The sequence below is a fragment of the Neolamprologus multifasciatus genome, chromosome 19 (assembly GCF_963576455.1).
Source record: "Neolamprologus multifasciatus chromosome 19, fNeoMul1.2, whole genome shotgun sequence".
NCBI classification, from domain to species: domain Eukaryota; kingdom Metazoa; phylum Chordata; class Actinopteri; order Cichliformes; family Cichlidae; genus Neolamprologus; species Neolamprologus multifasciatus.
Window position 1 is genome coordinate 22,701,986 of NC_140457.1, and position 21,387 is coordinate 22,723,372.

At 42.3% G+C, this 21,387-nt stretch overlaps 1 protein-coding gene across 1 annotated transcript in view; it reads left to right on the forward strand.

Annotated features, from left to right (window-relative positions):
• The window catches only part of gfra4a (GDNF family receptor alpha 4a), a 155,376-nt gene that overhangs the window by 127,062 nt on the left and 6,927 nt on the right, over positions 1-21,387 (forward strand). Inside the window, exons 4-6 of the mRNA XM_085142434.1 lie at positions 4,637-4,976; positions 8,423-8,532; positions 10,209-10,343. Coding sequence (XP_084998560.1) covers positions 4,637-4,976; positions 8,423-8,532; positions 10,209-10,343 — 585 coding nt within the window. The remainder of the gene's footprint in view (positions 1-4,636; positions 4,977-8,422; positions 8,533-10,208; positions 10,344-21,387) is intronic.

A 21,387-nucleotide genomic window follows, 5' to 3' on the forward strand; every position in this document is an offset into this window, starting at 1 on the left:
GCTATACTGTAACCAGACATGTACTCCCCCACAGCAGAACTACTCTGCACAGCTTCTCTTATTTTCAAGGATCTTCCCACAACATCCCAGCCAGCTTTTTTCAAACCCACTAAGGATCTCAGCGGTGCATTATAGTGGCAATATCAGCTCAGCACCATTCATGGCTCCCAGAAATGCATAGTGCATGCTGTAGCATTCACCTTCATCTCCTTAACCAATTCATTTTCTTCAGGCTTGTTGTGCATAATTTAGTGAGATCACAGATTAGGCAAATTGGATAAACCGCGCTCACCTGTTTGCACAAAACTGTGTTTGCATCTGTAAAGACTGTAAAGAAATGCACACAAAAACCATAAGAAATACCGAACAATTCAGGTTCAGTGCTTGTCACCTTTTACGCGCGATCACATACATATGCTGCTTTTTTAAAACAAAACCTCTCATTCTGGGCTGACGTGAATTACAACAGCACCAGGCCCGCACTGTAAGCGCCTTCTGGTAAATCTCGCTCCAGTACCTCCACAAGGGGTCATAGTTGACATCCGTGCCATGCATCTCGACAAGTCAACTGCCAAAACAACAAAGACGTGATTAATGGATGTTTTTCCACCCTTATAGCATCGCTCCTCAGACAGAGTAATGACCCTTTTTGAAGATGCAAGTCAGAGTCCCAGCTCATCATATTTAGCGAAGTATTCAAATAACAGAACAGTTCACCCTTTAGCAATTAATCAGTTAACTAAAGTCAACTCGGTGATGCTGAGAAAAGGCTTTCTGTTGAAGCGCAGCAGATGTAGGGCAACAAGAAAGAAACTTTTTTTAATGCGTCGTTGACCCGAGTGTGAACAGTCCTTTTGTCCTCACAGTGATGCTTCAAGTTTGTCACAAGCTTTGTAAAGTCAGTCAGCCTTTTAGATACAAAATGGAACAAGAAGCACTCTGAGATCACAGGCGTGACAGATGATTACTTTGATTATAAAACATTATGTAGGAGTAGGTAATGGATAACAGGCAGTGATTTGTAAATAACTGGACATGAATACCTTGAGCCTATTATATACTATTATAATACGGGATATTTCTTACTAACAAGGCAGCTCATTCTCTGTGTCTTGACAAAGGTTTCTTTAAAGATATAAACACATTTTGGGGTCAACTTGAAAGAAAGGCAGATGGGAAATGTAAAAGTGAGGTCCGAGGTCAAATTTGACCTGATATTTGGATGCTAACTATAGTGTAAATCCCCGTACACAAGTATCATTTCCTAAATCCTGCCAATATACACAAAGCAGAAGATGTTTAAACACAGTTTTAAAAGTAAAAGACATTTTATTAAAGTTTGACCTTATTTGACCTCGACGAAGAGAGAAGAGGTCAAAGTTCCAGAGTTTCAGAATCCCTATATTCCCTATATACCTATTTATTGTTAATACAAATCTATGTGTAAATACTGTAAATAGCATTCTTATCACTCTGACCTCCAGATCAATCTAAAGACCTTGAAGGTCAGAGATCAAATGTGGCATGATATTTTAAATCTTTATATGGTACTTTCTATGTATTGACATTACACACCTCATCTGTGAGAATCATAGTTTCTAAGTTATGAGGCGTTTTGTCTGTTTTCCACCAATAAATCATTAAGTTGAGCTTGAAGACGTTGGTGGATTTACGGCAAAGTTGAATGTGTTTAGTCTGTTCCTTCCCATTCCATGCAAGGCCACCTGGGTTGGCTGGAAGACTGTTTACTTAGCCCAGCAGGGCAAAGGACACTGTCCCAGCTGAACTATGGACACGCACACACATACACTTACAGCACACACTCATCCCCCTCCCTTTCCAAACGCCTCCGATGGTTGTTTCCTGCGGGGGAACACGGCGGGTCTGTGTGCCGCGCTGGAATGGTAGCGCTGTGCAGGGCGGCTGCTGTGTTCGCTTCGGATTACTCCTTACCCCCCACCCGACCCTGTGGCTTGTCATGTCTTTCACAAAGGTGTGCTGTGGACATTTATGTGCTTTTTTGTGCAGAGGAGTTTTTTTTGTTTCCTGTTCTCATGCTGTCCTACCATGGAAGCACAGCATGAGTAGAGGTCTCTTTTTTTCCTCTTGTACTTTCCCATTGTAGTGTATATTTCAGTGTTTTTCTGTAACGCTACCGATCTCCGACTTGTATCCCCATATAATGTCTGTGTTGTGTGTGTAAGGTCGGGGGGGGGGGGGGGGGGGGGGGGGGGGGTCCCATTTCACTGCAGGGCAACCTGCATGTGGCGAATAAAGCTTTGATTGATTGATTGTTAATATGACCCCACTCTACACCCCTACAAAGTTTTATCAGAATCCATTATAAACTTTTTGGAGATTATGTATTGGAATTTCAGGAGCGGGACCACGCCTCCAAACACGCTCCCTCCGGCTCTCATCTACGTTCTCCCAGTTCTGCAAGCTGTCATTCTCGTTTACGTGCCCCTCCCTCCCTCCCCCTTTTCAATTCTTTAACTTCTTCACTTCTATTTAGTACATGTGGATCTGCCAGGCCTGGGAGCCGTCGCCAGTGTCCTTCGAGGCCTTCCCCAAACCGCAGCTCAATTCATGTCCAAGCGTTCATCTTTACCACTAAAATTCTGTCAAGTCTAAAATGAGGACGTGGGCCCAGTGAGTGAATTGAGCTATTATGTTTACAGAAAGTGACATGCAAGCACTCATACGCTACCAAAAAACATAACCTCCTTAGCAAAGGTAAGAAGAAAATGCTTGTGTTGTGTTTACATCCAGATCAACTGAACAGTCATTGTTATGCTGTGTAATATTTCAAGGCGGTCTTTAAAAAAGCTTCTGTTTGTGAGATGTTTGTGTAATAAGGATCTGACCACGTTCAGAGACACTGGTGGCTTTAAAGGGAGGAAAAGCGAGAAAGCTCACCGCAGAACAAAAAAACTTGAGAAGTTTCACGTAGCATAATCCACTCTTTCTTTCACATCCTTTAAACTACAGACATTTCCACGTCACTTTTTCAAGCATGCAGTTTGCGATTGTGGGTTTTTTTTCCTTTTCTTTTTTTTTTGGACACACATTTTTTTTTTTTTTCATAGACAAATGCTGGAGTTTCCCTTTAAGGCTTAGGTACTTTACGCTCAGTTGATTTCTATTTTTCAAATCCATTGTGCTAGAAGGATGGTGCCAAAACAGCTGAATGTGTCACTGTCCAAACACAGAGAGACTGGCACCACGTAATTAAAATTTAGACACGTAATCCTGAACATTACAGAATCTGGTGTGAGACTGGATAATAATCCTCGGTATGTTCGATCTACAGTCGGCCTGGTGGCAGCACCGGGCTGTGGGTAACTTATGGATGCGAGTGCATGACACATAAGTGTGCTGCATGCTCAGCGAGCCTCCTTTGAATAAACAACAGGTTACAAAACCATGGCGTGAAGGATTTCACACTCAAGCGTGTGGGAATATTCTCCTCCCCAAGTATGCGGACACTGGATCCAGTTTTCCAACCTGCACTCCACCCTTGTCCTCCGCTGGCCACTTGGTTAAGCTGGGAATAACCTGAGCTTTGCGATGGGTTGTTTGCCTTCTCTCTGAGGCCATTCATATTTTATATGACAGCTTGGTGAGAGTCAAACTCACCAGGAGACGCAACTACAGGCACTTTACAAACTAATGAGCAGCACTATCTGCCAGAGGAGCTGAGCGTCATCATGGCCGTATTGACTGGAAGGTCGCTTGGGAAAAAAACACACACGCACACATATAATGATGGATTGGGAAATAATACAATGGAAAAAAAAGGTGCTTATGAAAGGGGTTTCCACTGCCTCCACAGAAGGTGGCTCATTACTCGAGAAGTCAGCAGGAGCATGGGCACGGAGGGAGGCAGAGATGGACAAAGTTGAGGAAGAATGGATGGGAGAGAGAGCTAAGCAGGGGAAGGGACGAGACAGATGGAGTGGGGGCGATAGCGGCATCGCGGGTGGCAGGCACATAGCGAGGGAGGAGGGCGGCGAGGGAAGGAGGGAGTCAGGTGAGTGAGGAATGGGCCCAGATGTAGGGAGGGAGTGCTGGAGAGATGGATAGATGGATGAAGGGGGGGAAGGAACAGTAATTACAGGCCTTGTTGTGCGGCTGCAGAGATGGAGGAGCAGCTTTTTCAGCGCTGCCACTCTGCATTAACCCAGCAGAATGAAATATTCAGCCATTAGGCCTTGGCTGAAACACATCCAGTGCCCGCACTCATACAACATTTAGACACCATTCATGTTCTATTCATTACAGGGAGGCCTATTGCATACAATCATCATTTTGGTTTATTTTCTTCTTCAAGACATGCGTTGTTTTCTTTTGTTTTGTTCTTTTGTTTGTTTTGGTTTGTTTTGGTTTGTTTTGGGGTTTTTTGTTTTGTTTTGGGGTTTTTTGGGTTTCTTTGGGTTTTTTTGTTTTGTTTTGGGGGTTTTTTGCACTTGTAAATGCAACTCTGCATCCGAGTGTAGAGGTGAGGGCCGGCGAGTCGATCCTAACTCCAATTAGTGCTTCAAATCATTTGTAAACATTGCTTGAGATTTGATTTTCTGCACACGAGGATGTAAGCCTTTCTGCCGCTCACTTGTGTTTTCTTTCTTCCTTTCAGAGTCTGAAGTGACGACAGTGAACCGCTGCCTGGACGCTGCCAAGGCGTGTAACATAGATGAGACGTGTCAGAAGCTTCGTACGGAGTACGTCTCCTCCTGCATCCAGCCATCTGCCCGCTCGGGGCCCTGCAATCGAGCAAAGTGCAACAAGGCGCTGAGGAAGTTCTTCGACCGCGTCCCCCCTGAATACACCAACGAGCTGCTGTTCTGTCCCTGCACCGACACGGCCTGCGCAGAGCGCCGCAGGCAAACCATCGTGCCGTCCTGCTCCTACGAAGACAAGGAAAAGCCCAATTGTTTGGCTCAGCTGCGGATCTGCAAGGCAGACTATGTGTGCAGGTAGAGATGTGAAAGAAAAAAAATCTGGCCTTACATGCTGCCTCCTGCTAAAAGCATTTCACACATAATTTCTAGAGTTGACATCACTTTTCTCACTAAACTGAGAATTATTTTCAGCAGCTGCAGCTTCTATGTAAAGGCTCACAAAAGGTATTTTTCCATATTTTGACCTAAAAGTAAAATCACTTTGTTAAATGTTTCATGTCATGGTTATCACATCCTGCTCAGACGCTTATTCAGAACATTTGAAATAACTCATCCAGGACAACGGAACACGGATTGATTCAGGTGCCCGTTCTTTAAAATGATGCTCAAAGACTTAAAACTGGGATAAATGTTATCTGACGTGTAGAAGCTGAAAGTAAACTCCCACTTAAATGGAGAAAAGGCTTTAAAGACTGTATCAGCTTATCGAGTTCTTTTGTTAAACTTGTTGGTAAACACTCGCCTGAGGTTGCTGACACGTCGCAGATCTTCTTTGATCTGTCCGCTCTTGAGGAAACTATTTGAGTCTTGCCTTGTCGTACGCTTTTAACACCAGCTTTTTTTTCTCTTTGACTTTCTGCTTTCTACGCTGAGAATTTTAAAGCTTGATTCATTTTAAATGACTGGGCTCCTGAATAACATAACAATCACGCAGTAACCGAGCGATGACACGAGAAGAATAATGCGACCGGTAGTTTCTTACATGGAAATTGTAGCCATTAATTTTTGACCACTATCTGAAAGACAAGCTGCACATAAAAGAGATTTGCTAAAGTGTCAGCAAACAGTCCCCACACACACATCAAGCAGACATAGAGCAGTTTTATTATTTATGATCATTAGCATCAATATAATTAAAGTTTGGCGTCTAGGCTCCAAGGCCAGTGCACCCAGAAAAAGTGTTGCATGCAGAAATCTGAGGGTGTGGAGCGGATGGGTGGATGTCGAGGTGGTGGAGGGGTTAAATCAGTGAATCAGTGAAAGTTTGAAGCCAAATTTGCAGTGTGGTTAAAGAGAACCTTCAACCACTCACCTGAAAAGAAAACAAGACAGTTAAAATAGGATAAAGTAACACCTGATTTACTGTACTGCTCAAAAGGTTTGGGGCTACTTAGGGAGGTCTTTGTTTTTGAAGGAAGCCACTTTTGTTTAGATTTATAATATAACTGAATTGAACAGACGTATGGTAAAGAACAATTGGAGATTCATGGAAATCATTCAGTGTTTTCAGTGCAGCGTGGACATAGATGTAACTATCCCTGCTCAGTTAGCCGAACGCAACTGTATCCTGTTAAAAGGCTAATTGATTATTATAAGAAAAAAGCCATCATCATCTTCTAGTTGGGTGCATCACCTGCTGTGGTTTCAGTTAGTGTCATAATACCCAAACAAACAAGTCACATAACGATGTATAATGTTCCCTTTACATAACTGGAAAAGACAAGCGAGAGGCTGTGGTGGGAAAACTGAGCAAGAACAAAGGCACGTCAGAGTCTCCAGTTTGACAAACAGACCCTTTATAGGTTCTCAACTGGCAGCTTTATTAAATGGCGGCTGCAAAACACCAGTCGCAATGTCAGCAGTGAAGAGGTAACTCCAGGATGCCGGTTGTCTAGGCAGAGTTCCAAAGAAAAGCAATAACTGAGAGCAGCCAATAAAAGGCAAAAAGATAAAGACGAGCAAAAGGCGCACAGACGACGGAATATTGGACGAAAATACTGATGACGGCAAAACAGGCTCGCCAAGTTTGATTCCGACTACAGTTTACTTCATAACTACCTCTACAGTTGGTGCATTTGGTCAACACTGAGCAATAACAGCCAGTCTTATTGACCACTGAGACTGAGCCATGCTTTATTCGCCGCCTTTGCCAGAGTACACGAAGTGTTGAGTGTAAACTGTAAGGGTTTACTGTCCCATTAGTGACTAAGCTGACGAGTTTGCTGACAGGTGACAAGCTAAGTCGCAAGTTGTGTCAAGTTGATTTATTTTTTCTGATCGAGTACAAGATGTGGCGTCATCGTCACCGCTGTCTGGTTTCATTTGAAGTGCTGATGGTGGCCTCGCTCGCTGACTTTCCCTCAGGACAATAAATAGCGTCGTGTATATCTTGGAAGATATGTCTGGCTAGGGTGATATGTTCATTTAGATTTAATTAGTCAGTTGTGTTTAATTAATGCAATTGTTATACTCATTAACTGTGTTTAATTAGCTCAATTAAATTCTGCATTCATTTTCGGAGTGAAGCAGCCATGTGAAATAGTCATTATTGAAACAGTCTTTCTCACTGGGGATTCACGCATGGTTTTCCTGGCAAGTTGCTTGGAAAAATGTTTATTAACAGCAGTGAAGACATCGTCAGGATCAGAAAATAGTTTGTAGAAAAAGTGACTCTCCTCGCATGGTAAGTCATCTGAGAAAGCTTAGTTATTCGGCGTTTATGTCCCCATGTATGTGACTACCAAAGGATTGAATTCAAATTTAAATGGGTTGTAAAGCGTCCAGTCAGAAAACTAACAATGCCTTATGAGGTCATTAGGATTCATAGGGTGTGTTTCTCCCAGGAACACGGAGTTCTCAGAAGCATCCAGTCAGCCTCCTCTTACTGACAGCAAATGGTCGCCAGCATTTAATCTAGTTCCTCTTCAAATGTCAGGAAGACAAAGGGCTTCATCTGTCACGGCTATCGATCAGGCATTATTCTCCACTGCCGCCCCGACGGATAGAGCATCTCAAGGCCCCTGCACGGCCCACCAATCGCGCACCAGTCAGCCGGCATTAACTGGCTGCCTGCGGAGGATGCCTTCACTTAGCGCACAGCCTATGAGTTTTACGCACATCATTACAATGACATGACAAATGAGGGCAAAGTGGAGAGTTGTGGTGCCCTGAGGGGATCCCGTCGCAAATGCCAGTCGGCGGGGGCCAATGATGCAATATGATGGCCTCGATAGCCTCGCACGATGACGGTGATGAGGTTGGATGTCTGTGCGGCTGGCAGGAAAGGTAAGGCGGGAAGGCAAGGCTGCTGTGGGAGGAAGTATTTATATGAAAGATCCATATTTGTCTAATCTCCTCGTGGCCAGGCCTGCCAGACAGCACCCACAGTATTAAGAGAGCAGAGCTAAGGCCTATCTTTGCCCCTCATTGACTCTTTACAGCCTGGCAGCTTTCCAGAAGACGACTGCCAGGGAGAAGAAAAAAAAGGAAGAAAGAATAAAGGGGGATGAATGTCACCATGGGTGACTGGAGTAGGGTTGAAGTGCTGTAGAGCGGGAGATCTTGAAGGGCAGAGGGAGTTGTCACGGGAGCACAAGCAGGTAGATGAGCGTGGTGGTTTTCAAACCTACATTCTGGGGTTAGATGAGAGAAAGCACCAGCGCTGGCCACCACTCATTGACATGATGTGTGCAGCAGCCAAGCACAAGTAAATGATGGATGGCATGTTATTGCTCCCACAGGTCTCGCTGGGCACAGTTCCAGCATGATTGCCAGCCCTCCGAGCAGAGTGCCAGTGGCTGCAAGCAGGAGAACTACGGGCAATGTCTGCTCGCATACACCGGCCTGATAGGTAAGAACTAAATCTTTCTGCACCAGCTCCGGCTCGCCCACCTTCGGTGATAGATTGGGAACAAAAAGCTTTCGAGGGAGGAAGGCCAAGAGCAGACAAGTGCGCTGAACAGGGCTCAAAAGAATGAATCAAGGATTGTGATGAGGAGCGCGCTTTAGGAATCGATGAAGTGCTGATTAATGTGGCTACAGCGTGCCCAGCCAAATCGTTGGCATTATAAGTAGTGCAATTACAACTATTGACCGCTGTTTTGAGAGAATTATCCCTGACGTGACAATGAGCGGGACTGGGTAGAGGCGCAGAACACGGCCTATTGTGCTCCGGATAAAAACTTAACAAAGGATCACATAATGCACAAAAGGTTGTTAAAAAGCACTCGGTTCAAACATGTCATTATTGGACAACAATACCCAAGTGAAGTACTGCAAAAAGAAGAATGTGGGGGGTTGTTGGAAAGTGAAGTAGACAGATAAAGGAAGACAGAGACAGAAAGCTGTGCAGCACAGATTGGCCATTGTAGACAACTCGAGACGAAGTGAAACTCTGAGGTGCAGTTGTTTGGAAGCCCCAGAAAAATCAATAGAGGTAAATCAGAACTTTTTTTTTTGTTTTGTTTTGCCACACTGCCTCAAAGTGCAGCGATTTTATCCTCACCCTTTTTAAAAAAATACAAACTAGAAGGCTTCCCGGGGAATGACTTTCCAATCATTTCCCACTGAACGGTTGAAAAGATTCAAAATGAAAAGAAAGAATCTGACGGCGCCTGAATTTTGTGTCTCAGGCTGCTGCTCTTATCAGAGTTTGCCAGGCCGGCGCATGTGGTGGATGCGCATGTTTGGGGAGTTCATAAGTGTAAAAGAAACAACTGCTGCGGTACTTGGACGCTTGGATCTGTTGTAACAACAACAAAGTAGGAAGGTTGCAAGAGATCAAGAGGATAAGCTAGCAGCGATGCACTGTATGTATGATAAATTCACCCACGATGAAAATCACATTTTTGAATAATCACCAGTCACACAGACAGAGTATTTTTTAGCTGTGTGTTTGCTATTTTCAAACCAAGACATAATACAGTAAGATTTCTTTGCCTGACTCGGTCCCAGCTGGTGTCAGGCTGCGGCACTAACTAACCTGCCCGTCTGCGTCCCTGTGCGCATTTTCATCCATTCCTCTTTTTAAATTCCTCTCACTTTCCCTCTCAATGAATACATTTACATACGCACTAATAACTCAGTCTTAACATGATTAGGGCAATGCCGGGATGATAGAAATTGCCATGTAAATGCCTTTATTTGATTATCGTAATCAGAGTAAGGTCATAATCAGGCTAAGCGTAACAAGATTAAATCAGCCAGAATTCAGCTCGAATGACATCAAACTTCTCAGTCAGACATCTTTTTGGGGGGTTTTCTTTGGAAACCGCAGTTTTTATGAGGCGCTTACGAGCAGAGTGTAGCACGGGGAGACGGGCGGAATAGCTTGAATAACAAAAAAGATGTTAAATATTCCGCACAGTTCGGCTAAATCAAAGAGATGGCTTCCTTTTTATGCGAGCTCGCTTAAGGTCAGATTCAATCACTGCATCGTAAAGATAGTAATGTGAGGAGATGTGTTGGCTCAGTACGCCTGTAAACATACAGAAATGTGTTGTTTTCCACCTCTCCTGCCCTCAACAGGAAGCACAATAACTCCCAACTACCTTGACAACTCCACCTCCAACGTGGGACCCTGGTGCTCCTGCGCGGCGAGCGGCAACCACAGGGAACAATGCAGCGACTTTCTCACTTTTTTCCACGACAACATCTGCCTGAGTAAGTAACAACTGCAGAGAGAAAGAGAGAGAGAGACCTCTGGCAACAGAGAAGCAATTACAACCCAGACTAAGAACCAGAGCAAGTGCGAGAATTAAGAAAGTCTAGTTGTGAACAGAATAATCTGTGACGCTTTTATCGTGGTGCAAAAATCCCTTTGATGTTCTGCAACCCACACGGGAGTCAGGCTGTTGTGTACATAGATGAGAAACAGAGCAGACAGAGGGGTAGTCATTATTTTACTTACTTACTTACTTGCGTTTTCACTTGAACTGTGTTGAAGTGAAACTATGCACTAGACCTCTTGAATGGCACTTGAAAACAAATATCAAATTAGCCAATCACATGGCAACAGCTCACTACTTTTAGGCATTGAGTTGCTGAAATGTCAAGATGACCTGCTGAAGTTCAAACTGAGTATCAGAATGATGATTTTGAGTGATTTTGAACATGACATGGTTGTTGGTGCCAGACAGGCTGGTCAGGCTGAGTGTTTCAGAATCTGCTGATCGACAGGGATTTGCCCACCCAATGATGTATAGGGTTTAAAGAAAATGGTCTGAAAACGAGAAGGTATCTAGTGAGAGTTAGTTCTCTGGGTGAAAAGAGGAGGAGAGGAGACTATTTCAAGCTGATAGGAAAGCTACAATAACTCAAATAACTAGGTGTTTCAACCAGGATATATATCTCTGAATGCACAACTGGTAAAACCTTGAAACAGATCGCCTGCTGCAGTAGAAAACTACACTGGGTGTAATTGCTGTCAGCAGAGAAAAGGTAACTGAAGCTATAATTTGCTCAGGCTCACCAAACCCAAACAATAGACGAACGGAAAAATGTTTGCTGGCCTGATGAGTCTTCATTTCTGTGACGATATTCACGTGCTAGGGTCAGAATCTGGTTTAAACAGCAGGAACACATGGATCCATCCTGCTATGTATCAGTGGTTCATGCTACTGGTGGTGTAATGATCTGGTGAATGACTTCTTGGCACACTTTAGGTGACTTAGTGCCAATTAAAATCCCATAGTGTACCTGAGTACTGCTGCTGATCATGTCCATCCCCTTATGAACACAATGTACCAATAAAGACATTCTTGAACACGACAATGAGTTCACTGTATTCAAATAGATGGTCACCAGTTGTCAATCCAATAGAGCTGAGATCTGATGATGAAATTGTGTGACGCTATCATGTTAATATGAACCAAAATCTGCGAGGAATGTTTCCAGCATCGGCAGTTCTGATGATGCATTTACTTTTCTGTTGGATGGTCCATTTAAAATTGACCATTAACTTGGTAACACACTGCCAGCTATTATCCTCTCCCCGCTCCTTCTTTGGGACTTAAAACAAATGGGCCTTTCAAACTGCAGCCAACCAGCAGGCCACCAGAGCTACTTTTATGGTGCAGAGCACAATTCAAAATTTTATATACAAATGTGGCAATTTGAATCAGAAATAGCAACCTGCCAAAAGTTGTGTCATCAAATTATGGCTGTGTAATTGTGTGATTTCTTTTCTAGAAGAGTAATATTTTGGGGAGAAAAACAAATTTAAACTCTTAATTTGTAGGTTTACTAGAAAAAAATATGCACTGCTACTGTGCTGTACATGTAATTTGAGTTTATAAAGTAATGTATTTGTGAAAAAAAGTTATAACAAAAGAATTGCATCACATTTGCTTCATTGACAGAAGAAAAATTAGTATTTTCTCACAAATTTGTGACTTTAATCTCTGAGAATTTTTATATTGTAAATTTGGCACCTGTAAGAATAAGAAGGTTTTTTGTGGGGTTTTTTGGTCCTCTTAAATTTGTGAGTCATTCCTGGTTATTTCCAAACATAAAATCTGAATCATCCAGCCTTTAATAGTGGAAATTGTTAGGTTATTACCCTCAACTGTGCTGCTAAACATCACTTTGCTTTTACCGTGTTTGAAAAGGATTCTTGGGAAAGCTCGTTCTAGTCACACATCAGCGACAAAGTAAAAAGCCGCTCCTTCCCCCTTGTTATCGTTTCAGTCAATAGTCATTTATTTATTTTCACAATTAAACTGTCAGATAAACAGCACTGTGAATTATGGCAGCGGTAGACCAGTGACACTAATGAAACACTACAGCTGGTGGCACAAAGTAATGGGTTAACACAAATATCACATATGTTTGTTTATGCAACTCGCAGGGAGTTTTATCACGCCAGAAAACAAAAATAACAATAATAGCATGTTTTCTTAATTGCAGTGCATTCTGCTGATAAACTGCAGCTGGTGTTACGTTAGAATTATCCACCAATCCGGTGTAATCTTTTATTCATCCAGCAACCACAACAAAACGGCTATGATGATACGGGATCATCCCTCCGAATGAATGATGGCGCCTGTGACAGAAGAATGACATTAGTGACAAAGTAATACAAACTGTAGCTGCTGGTGTCTCACACACACACACACACACACACACACACACACACTGGGATTTATTTGGGGTTATTATATTTTTTCTAACAACAAAAGCAGACATTCTTACAAAGCTGTCAGCGTGAATAACAACATCAGTGACAAACCACAGATGCCAGACGTTGGACTGTGTGACTGTAGTGACACTACAAAGCAAACTGCAACTGATATCCAGGGTCAGTTTATACATATGTTCAACTGTGACAGAACAGCCAAGTACCAAACTCTCATCAGATGTCAGACAAGCAGCCTCTTACCACTGATTTAACCAGACACTACAGCAACATAAACCCTGCCACGAGTGATCCGATGGTGTCGGCGTGCTAACTGTGCTGCTGTTACTGCAGCATCTCACCCTCTGCTCCTCTGCCTTCACATGATCGCTCTATTTTTCCTGGCTTTTGGTCTTAAGTGTGAAATTTACATCAACACCTATGATTAAAGCCTGCAAATGTACTCGTTTCAGACTGCACAGCTTTCCACGCACCTGTTTATTCTTTACACTGGACAATAAAGCAGAAATACACACTTGATTTTTCATGTCAGGGAATAATAAAAGGATTTAATAGCTGGTCAAAGATAGTGAGATGAGCCATACACTAGATACCAAAAACGTGGGGGTGGTGGGGGGGGGGGGGGTGTTTAGTATTTCTGCCACAATTTTTTCAAACTTTTCAAACTCTGTTTGACCAGCTGACGATTCCCAGAAACAATTAATATAACCATGATGAAAAAAAGCTATACAGCAGTAGACCCAGCGTCAGCAGATGTTCACCAAGCAACTCTGCAATTTTGGATGCTTAATAAGACAAAGTATGAAGATTCAAACAAACCTTGTTAACAGAAAACAATGTACACTGTGGCTCAGTAGTTTTAAAAAACAGGCCTTTGGATATTTATTAAAATCCGTCCATTCGCTTCCGCTTATCTTTTTTAGGGAGCCTGTCTCAGCTGTCTTAGGGCAAGAGGCAGGATACACCCTGGACAGGTCGCCAGTCTGTCGCACGGCTCCTGCATTCACTCCTATGGGCAATTAAGTGTTTCCAATTAACCTATCCCCACTAACTGCATGTCTTTGGACTGTGGGAGGAAGCCAGAATACCCGGGGAGAACATGCAAACTCCACACAGAAAGACCCCGGCCTGATGGTGGAATTGAACTGTGCTAACCACCGTGCCACAATGTTGCCCTTTATTAAAATCTCGCTTTAAAACTCAAAGTTACCAATTCTCCATAGAATGAATTAGATTACAGGTAAGACCTGGCTGATGGATGTCTTGCTGTCCAGTGAAACTCCTCACGGGTATCCTGCAGTCAGGAGTTAGACTTGCTATGGCAGCTCCCGTGTGCTGTTTACAGTAAGCTCCTTAAAGACCCAGAAAAACAGAGCTCAGAGTCACTGGCCTCATTTTCCTGCATCTTGGCCAAAAGTGGAAACAGCTTGAGTGAACGGCTGAAGTCAAACATTCTACATGTGATGATAAGGATTAACAAGTTTCTAATGGGAAAGGACCAGCAGTGCATGTCACACTCATCTCAGCTGGAATTTAGTTGCTCTTCTAATACTCGGGCGGACAACACCTCTTTTTTGGGGGGGAGAAAGTGTCCGTAATGAGTTGACAAAGTGAGTTTGGATTGGATCCAATAATTGGGGAGATGAATGCACCCTGGGAGAGTTCCTCAATGTTTGCTTTCTCCCTTGTTTCTTGTATAATCACAGCGTGTAAAGAATTGTTATTCGTTTTGAGTACAGGGGAAGACTCTCCTGTCTTCAGTGATCGTTCAGTTTTACAAATGGACAGCGACATCATCATCATCGGTTAAATAAATCCTCCTTGTCTTTTTTGTGTGTAAATTTCTTGCAGCTGAATCCACCGTTATTTTGCACACAACCCCGCCCTTGTGCTGGGGCCTGCTTGCTGAGACAGGACTTCAGATGGCCTTTGATGACTTTGTAATTGAGCCTAATTTGGTTTCCTGCCTCCGAACTAATGAGGCGGACAGAGAGAATAGTGGCAGGGAAGAATACAGTTGTTTGCAGACAGGGGAGGGGGAAACTGCTGGGAAAAAAAGCCTTCCCTGTATGGAGCGAGCTCAGTCAGGTTTTAAAAACAGCTGTCACCCCACCTTACTTCCTCATCACGGCGGTAATAGTCGCATCACTATGCAGAGCAGCAGCTCTGGACCTCTTCATTCTGTGCGTGGCAGGGGGAAAAAAGAGAGGACAGATGGAGGTGAAGCTAATTTTATTTCTGCAATTATGTAGAATCTTTTCTGGAACTTGAATTGGTATTATAACAGGGAAAAGTGAGGGTGGCCAACAATACGTTGGGGAGTTTGGGGACAGAGCCGGGGCATGCATAGGATGGGCTCTGCATTAATGCCCCAGGGAACCTGTGAAGTCAGTAAAAGAGGAAAAAAAGCCCTCAGGAGGAAACTTAAAAGTGGAAGAGATGGCTGTGCTTAAACAGCCGTGGCCAAACATTTACAAAGAAACTGTCACAACAGCTTACCACTAAAGATATCAATTGGCACTTCATCTCTGCGTGATGGCGGGTGGTGAGGCATGGTGGCGAGCAGCTGGAGTTGCATCCTTCGCTTCTCTCATCCGTCACCCTGCCAGGGAATTGCTGTGCGCTGCCGAACCCTAACTGCACGCTTTGAGCGCACCGGCACACTTTCCCACCTGTCCTACCGATGCTAATGACCCACAGCACCATTAGTATGGTAGTCCACAGCCTTATATATGTATATATAGCCTCAAAAGGGATCAGTATTTGATTTCTTCTCACTGTCAGTTCATTGAGATTCTGTTGCAACATGCATTCCCTAATTAGCTGCAGGGCTAAAGGAAAAGGCAGGTCACCCTTTCAGCAACTCCAGTGCTCGATGCTGATGCTCAAGTCAAGGCTCTGCATTGACTGCTGCAGAATTTTATTTGCAGAGGCAAACTATCTCAGGAGGAACGATCAATTTGTTTATGATCCTGTGAGAAATCAATGCCTGTGCGTCACACGCTGATACTCCGCTGAAGACTCCGAATTCACATCACTGAAATTCAGTGAGTCGCTTCTGGGTTTTTCCCCCCTCAGGAACAGCTGGAAAATGAGGGTTTTTCATGTCTCATGCTCACATTCATCTTACAGTATAAGCTATGGTTGTTAATTGATGGATCTCACAGTCATGTCTTTATTTTGAGCATATTTTAATTGAAGTGACTTTCATGAAATCGTAATTGCTGTTGAGTAACCCATTAGCCAAATGAGAATGAATGCCTATAGAATATTAATTCATTATATGGTCATAATTCATTCTGGTTGCTATAAATCCAACAACTTGATGTAATGAGTTTCCTTATAAATCCAGCAGACAGTACATTGTACACAGGAAATATAATGTGATATTCCTCACAGTCACAGGCTTCTTATGGTCCTTTTAAATAATCAGTGATCATTTTGTCCAACCTTTACAGAAAGGTGACAGATTTTTGAGGGTCTTAAATGCATTAAAGGAAACCAGTTCATAGTCCAGTATCCATGTCTGCCGTCTCTGACTTTCTCCACCTTCCTGCTCTGTGTCAACGCTCTGCTAACCGAACATTTCTGTCTGTGTTTTACACGCCTGTAATTTTACTGCATACTTCTGGTAGACAGTGAAGGTAGGAAATGTTATCCGTTTCATCACTCGAGTATTCAAACAGAAATATCAACAGCATCTGTTTGATTGAATTACATCCAAATTTGAACATCTGTTTCCTGCTCCTGCGAAAAGAGAAAAAGATCTCAGAATTGTTCTAGTCATTATAAATTTGCCGACAAGAGATTTTAATGACAATGGATGGCAGGCAGTAGTCTGTGGAAGTACACATTTGTTATATTTGTGTGAAAAAGTGCGTTTTCACACGACTCCATAGCCCTCTGTCAAACTAAGTACACCCCATGACTCAGTAGCTTGTAGAAGCACCTTTAGTACTACTAACTTGAAGTAGTTTTTTGAAGTAATTGATATTTTTATCAGTTTATCTTTGTGGCTCACTCTTCTTTACAGCATTGCTTCACTTATTGAGGTTTACAGGTATTAATTTATACACGGTGCTCTCAAGATTCGATGTTTTCCAGGTATTATATATTGGATAAAGGGTGGTGATACTTTTTCTGCAGTAATAATTCAATCACTTGTTGACAAAATTACCAACACCACTGGTTGAATGTCACCATAAACCATGACAGAGCCTCCACCTGGCCTCCTCCTTGCATATTGACGACCTGTTTCCATTGATTTTCAGTACAGTTCTTGTGTAATTTAACATATCTGCATTTGCCATCCTTCCACTGAGACCTTTTCTGATGATGCTTTAGCAAATAATAAATTAACTGAAAGGCCAGGTGCATCTCTCAGGTCACATGTCAGGTCTTTCATAGACTTTTTTTCCTGCTACTCAAAATACTTTTAATGAGCTGATAGTTTTTTAAGCTTTCCTGTCGTTCTTTTGTCCTTCACTAGGGCACACTGTACACCATCCTGAGAAAGCTTTTAACTAAATTGGTCTTAAAATATTATCACATCTTTGGAAGTTCAAGTTCTCTAGCCACAGCCAGGCCCGATTACTGCCACACCTGTTCTCCATCAAGAAAGCGCTTAAATAGGACCTGCCTGAAAAAGTGGAGTAGACCTTGTCTGTGTGTAATATTTACATTTGTTTGATGATCTGAAATAGTGTGAAAAAGTGTGAAAAACATAGAAAAAATAGAGGAAGAAAGTTACATTTGTTTCAAAACTTACATTTTAGTAGATATCTTACATTCCACTGTGGTTTCCATTTGACTGACATTTTATTGGCACTAGAGTAGAGAGCCGTACTGTACTACATGCTCTCCAGGTACACAGACCAGTATTACACGCCAGTGGTTTTAAAAAATGAAAATTCATTTATGCGATTCATATAAATCTGTATCTAAATTTTAGATTCTGATAGTATCATGACTCATTGTTTGCTGCATGAGGAGCTGATTTAGGCTTTAGACAGTCAGAATCTTTTGCATGCTAGAGCTGTATATTCAATTCAATTCAATTCAATTGTATTTATATAGCGCCAAATCACAACAAAAGTCGCCTCAAGGCGCTTCATAGATACAGAGAAAAACCCAACAATCATATGACCCCCTATGAGCAAGCACTTTGGCGACAGTGGGAAGGAAAAACTCCCTTTTAACAGGAAGAAACCTCCAGCAGAACCAGGCTCAGGGAGGGGCGGGGCCATCTGCTGCGACCGGTTGGGGTGAGAGAAGGAAGACAGGATAAAAGACATGCTGTGGAAGAGAGACAGAGATTAATAACAGATATGATTCAATGCAGAGAGGTCTGTTAACACATAGTGAGTGAGAAAGGTGACTGGAAAGGAAAAACTCAATGCATCATGGGAATCCCCCGGCAGCCTACGTCTATTGCAGCATAACTAAGGGAGGATTCAGGGTCACCTGGTCCAGCCCTAACTATATGCTTTAGCAAAAAGGAAAGTTTTAAGCCTAATCTTGAAAGTAGAGATAGTGTCTGTCTCCCGAATCCAAACTGGAAGCTGGTTCCACAGAAGAGGGGCCTGAAAACTGAAGGTTCTCCCTCCCATTCTACTTTTAAATACTCTAGGAACAACAAGTAGACCTGCAGAGCGAGAGCGAAGTGCTCTAATAGGGTGATATGGTACTACAAGGTCATTAAGATAAGATGGGGCCTGATTATTTAAGACCTTGTATGTGAGGAGCAGGATTTTGAATTCAATTCTGGATTTAACAGGAAGCCAATGAAGGGAAGCCAAAACAGGAGAAATATGCTCTCTCCTTCTAGTCCCTGTCAGTACTCTTGCTGCAGCATTTTGGATTAACTGAAGGCTTTTCAGTGAGTTTTTTGGACATCCTGATAATAATGAATTGCAGTAGTCCAGCCTGGAAGTAATAAATGCATAAACTAGTTTTTCAGCGTCACTCTGAGACAGGATATTTCTAATTTTAGAGATGTTGCGCAAATGGAAGAAAGCAGTCCTACATATTTGTTTAATATGTGCGTTGAAGGACATATCCTGGTCAAAAATGACACCAAGGTTCCTCACAGTGTTACTGGAGGCCAAGGTAATGCCATCCAGAGTAAGAATCTGGTTAGATACCATATTTCTAGAGGTGGCACTGTGCCTATACTGAGTCTCCCTTTTCAACCAACCAACACATTAAGGGACATAATGTTTTAAGACCTGCTGTTTTTAATGACACTAAAAACACCTTCACATTTCACGTTTTAAACATTATGATTGTTAGCACATCATTTTCAGCATCTTTTCTTTGCTGGATGGATAACTTCTCACATTTGAAGTCGCTGAAAACGTGATGTTAACATCCAGTATCTGGCTCTTTAGATGTTAAATGTTCCACTTAGTGTGAGCTAGTTAAAAACGCTGTGTGACATTCGACATTTATACAGTAGAGATAAATATACAGTACTTCAGAATCCCAACCATCTATCAAACACACTTTAAAAGCTTACAGCTATAAGAAAATGCTACCATTACAATTTCGATAAAATCTGCATTTGAACTGACACAAGCTGATGGTGGTGGTGTCAGTGGATGACAAAAACCTTTGGGTCATCCTGTAATCGGAAATCTTTGGGGCACGATACCGAACCCCCATACTGATAAAGATACTATGAAATCAAATCACTTTGTGGGCGAGGACGGTTTGAATTGTAAAGCGCTTTTGGTGGTCGATAAGACAAAAAAAAGCATCAAAGACCTTTTTACTTTTCTTTTTGTGCTTTTGTTAAACATAATTGCTCACTGTTGCTGCCGGCTAACGCATAAAAACCTATTTAACCTCACCATTGTGTGGTGATTGGATGTTATGACTCAGCTGCTATTCTGTGTTTAGTCATTACTTCACATTCCCAACTTGCGATGCCGTGTGCAGAGGACGCTGCACTTCAGTGTATTCTCAAGTGGGACTGAGGCAAGTTTAATTACGCCGTATAGAGAAACTTTGCACAGCGTTGGCCCTTCGTTCTCCTCTCAAGTGTTAAGTGCGGGGCCAGTAACCACCCATGCCAATCAATGAACCCTCTTGTTCTCACTAATCAACAACTACCCCTCTGCTCTTTCATAACATTGTCATACAAGTACATACATACATTGTCATACAACAGGTGTGTCCTTTAATAAAAAACAAATGTTGTCCAATCAGTTTGTGCATTAAAACCCCACCGTCTAACACACTCATGTATTTCTAACATTTCACAATGAGATTAATTTCCACATTTCACTTGTAGTACTGCAGTGAAGCACTTTCAGCACGTATTGTGATGGTTTGTGTGCGTTGGCGCTCCACCGCCCATGACCCTGTGTGGTGCTCTTATTTTACTAAAGAGAGAATCCTGCCAGGTTGAGAGGGTCTGAGAGTGTATGTCCTTGGTTTTTACTGAGTGAATGAAAGCACTCGAAAATATGAAAATCCTGCTGCATAATTTTTTGTAATTTGACCTTACTTTAAAATCAATCACTGTGCATAAAATCAAACATTGTACATATAAAGTCCGTCTTGATTATACATTGCACAAGGCATGAATTTAAACAAAGCATATAGGACTTCTAGTTCCAGGACTAGATCCGTTGTTAAGTACAACTCAGAAGGATTTAAGGCTCTCGGTTGTTGCTATGGGATGCCTGATTAAGTGAAACCAAAAAGTTGGAGCTGGTATGGAAGGAGAATCAAAAAAACTCAAAATGTATATGGAGCAGAAACGTTGAGTCAACAAAGAAAAATTCATTTCTCTCAATGAATTCAACACACACAGCCGCACCATTCAAGCTAAGATAACTCCTAGCTGGTTCCAACCATTGTTGCAGGAGGTGTTTTCAGTCCTCCAGACACTTGGGGTCACATGTGCATATGCATTCTGTGCACAAGCCTCATTTCCACTCCCATCTCTGGCCTCAAAATAAACGTAGAGACTCCGTCTGCCTATTATTTGTATTGTTTGTGCCACGACTTATAAAACACGGCAATGAAAACAATAAAGAAGATGTGCAAGTCTGTGTAAATTCAGAGAAAACAAATGAGTGCTACAAAAGAGAGGCTAAAAAGTACGTCTGTTCACACAAGGGAAGCATTAAGTATGGCTTCAGCTATTTATAGTGTCGCAGTTACCAATAATAATGATAACAACAGTGGCCTCATACAATTTAGTGAACACTAAATTCTCTGCAGTGAAGTCCATGTGGATAAATTTAGCATATTAATATAAGTAAATAAGTAAGTGTGTTTGCAAGTAGAAAAATAATATATATAAGAAACTCAAGCCCTGAATACTTTGTTTGTTTGTTTTATTTTCATGTTAAATTCTGTTTTAAATTTCTAGTTCCACTGCACCCTTTCAAACCTGACTCTCTCGAAAAAGCATGTGTGCGATCTGATATGTGTGTATAGTCTGCACACTGTTTCTGTCATTAATACTTTGTGTGGTAGAAAGAACATGCACGTGTCTTTTTTGTGCACTTACATCATTTATATATCCAGTCCCAGAACAACAAAGGTGATAATTACACT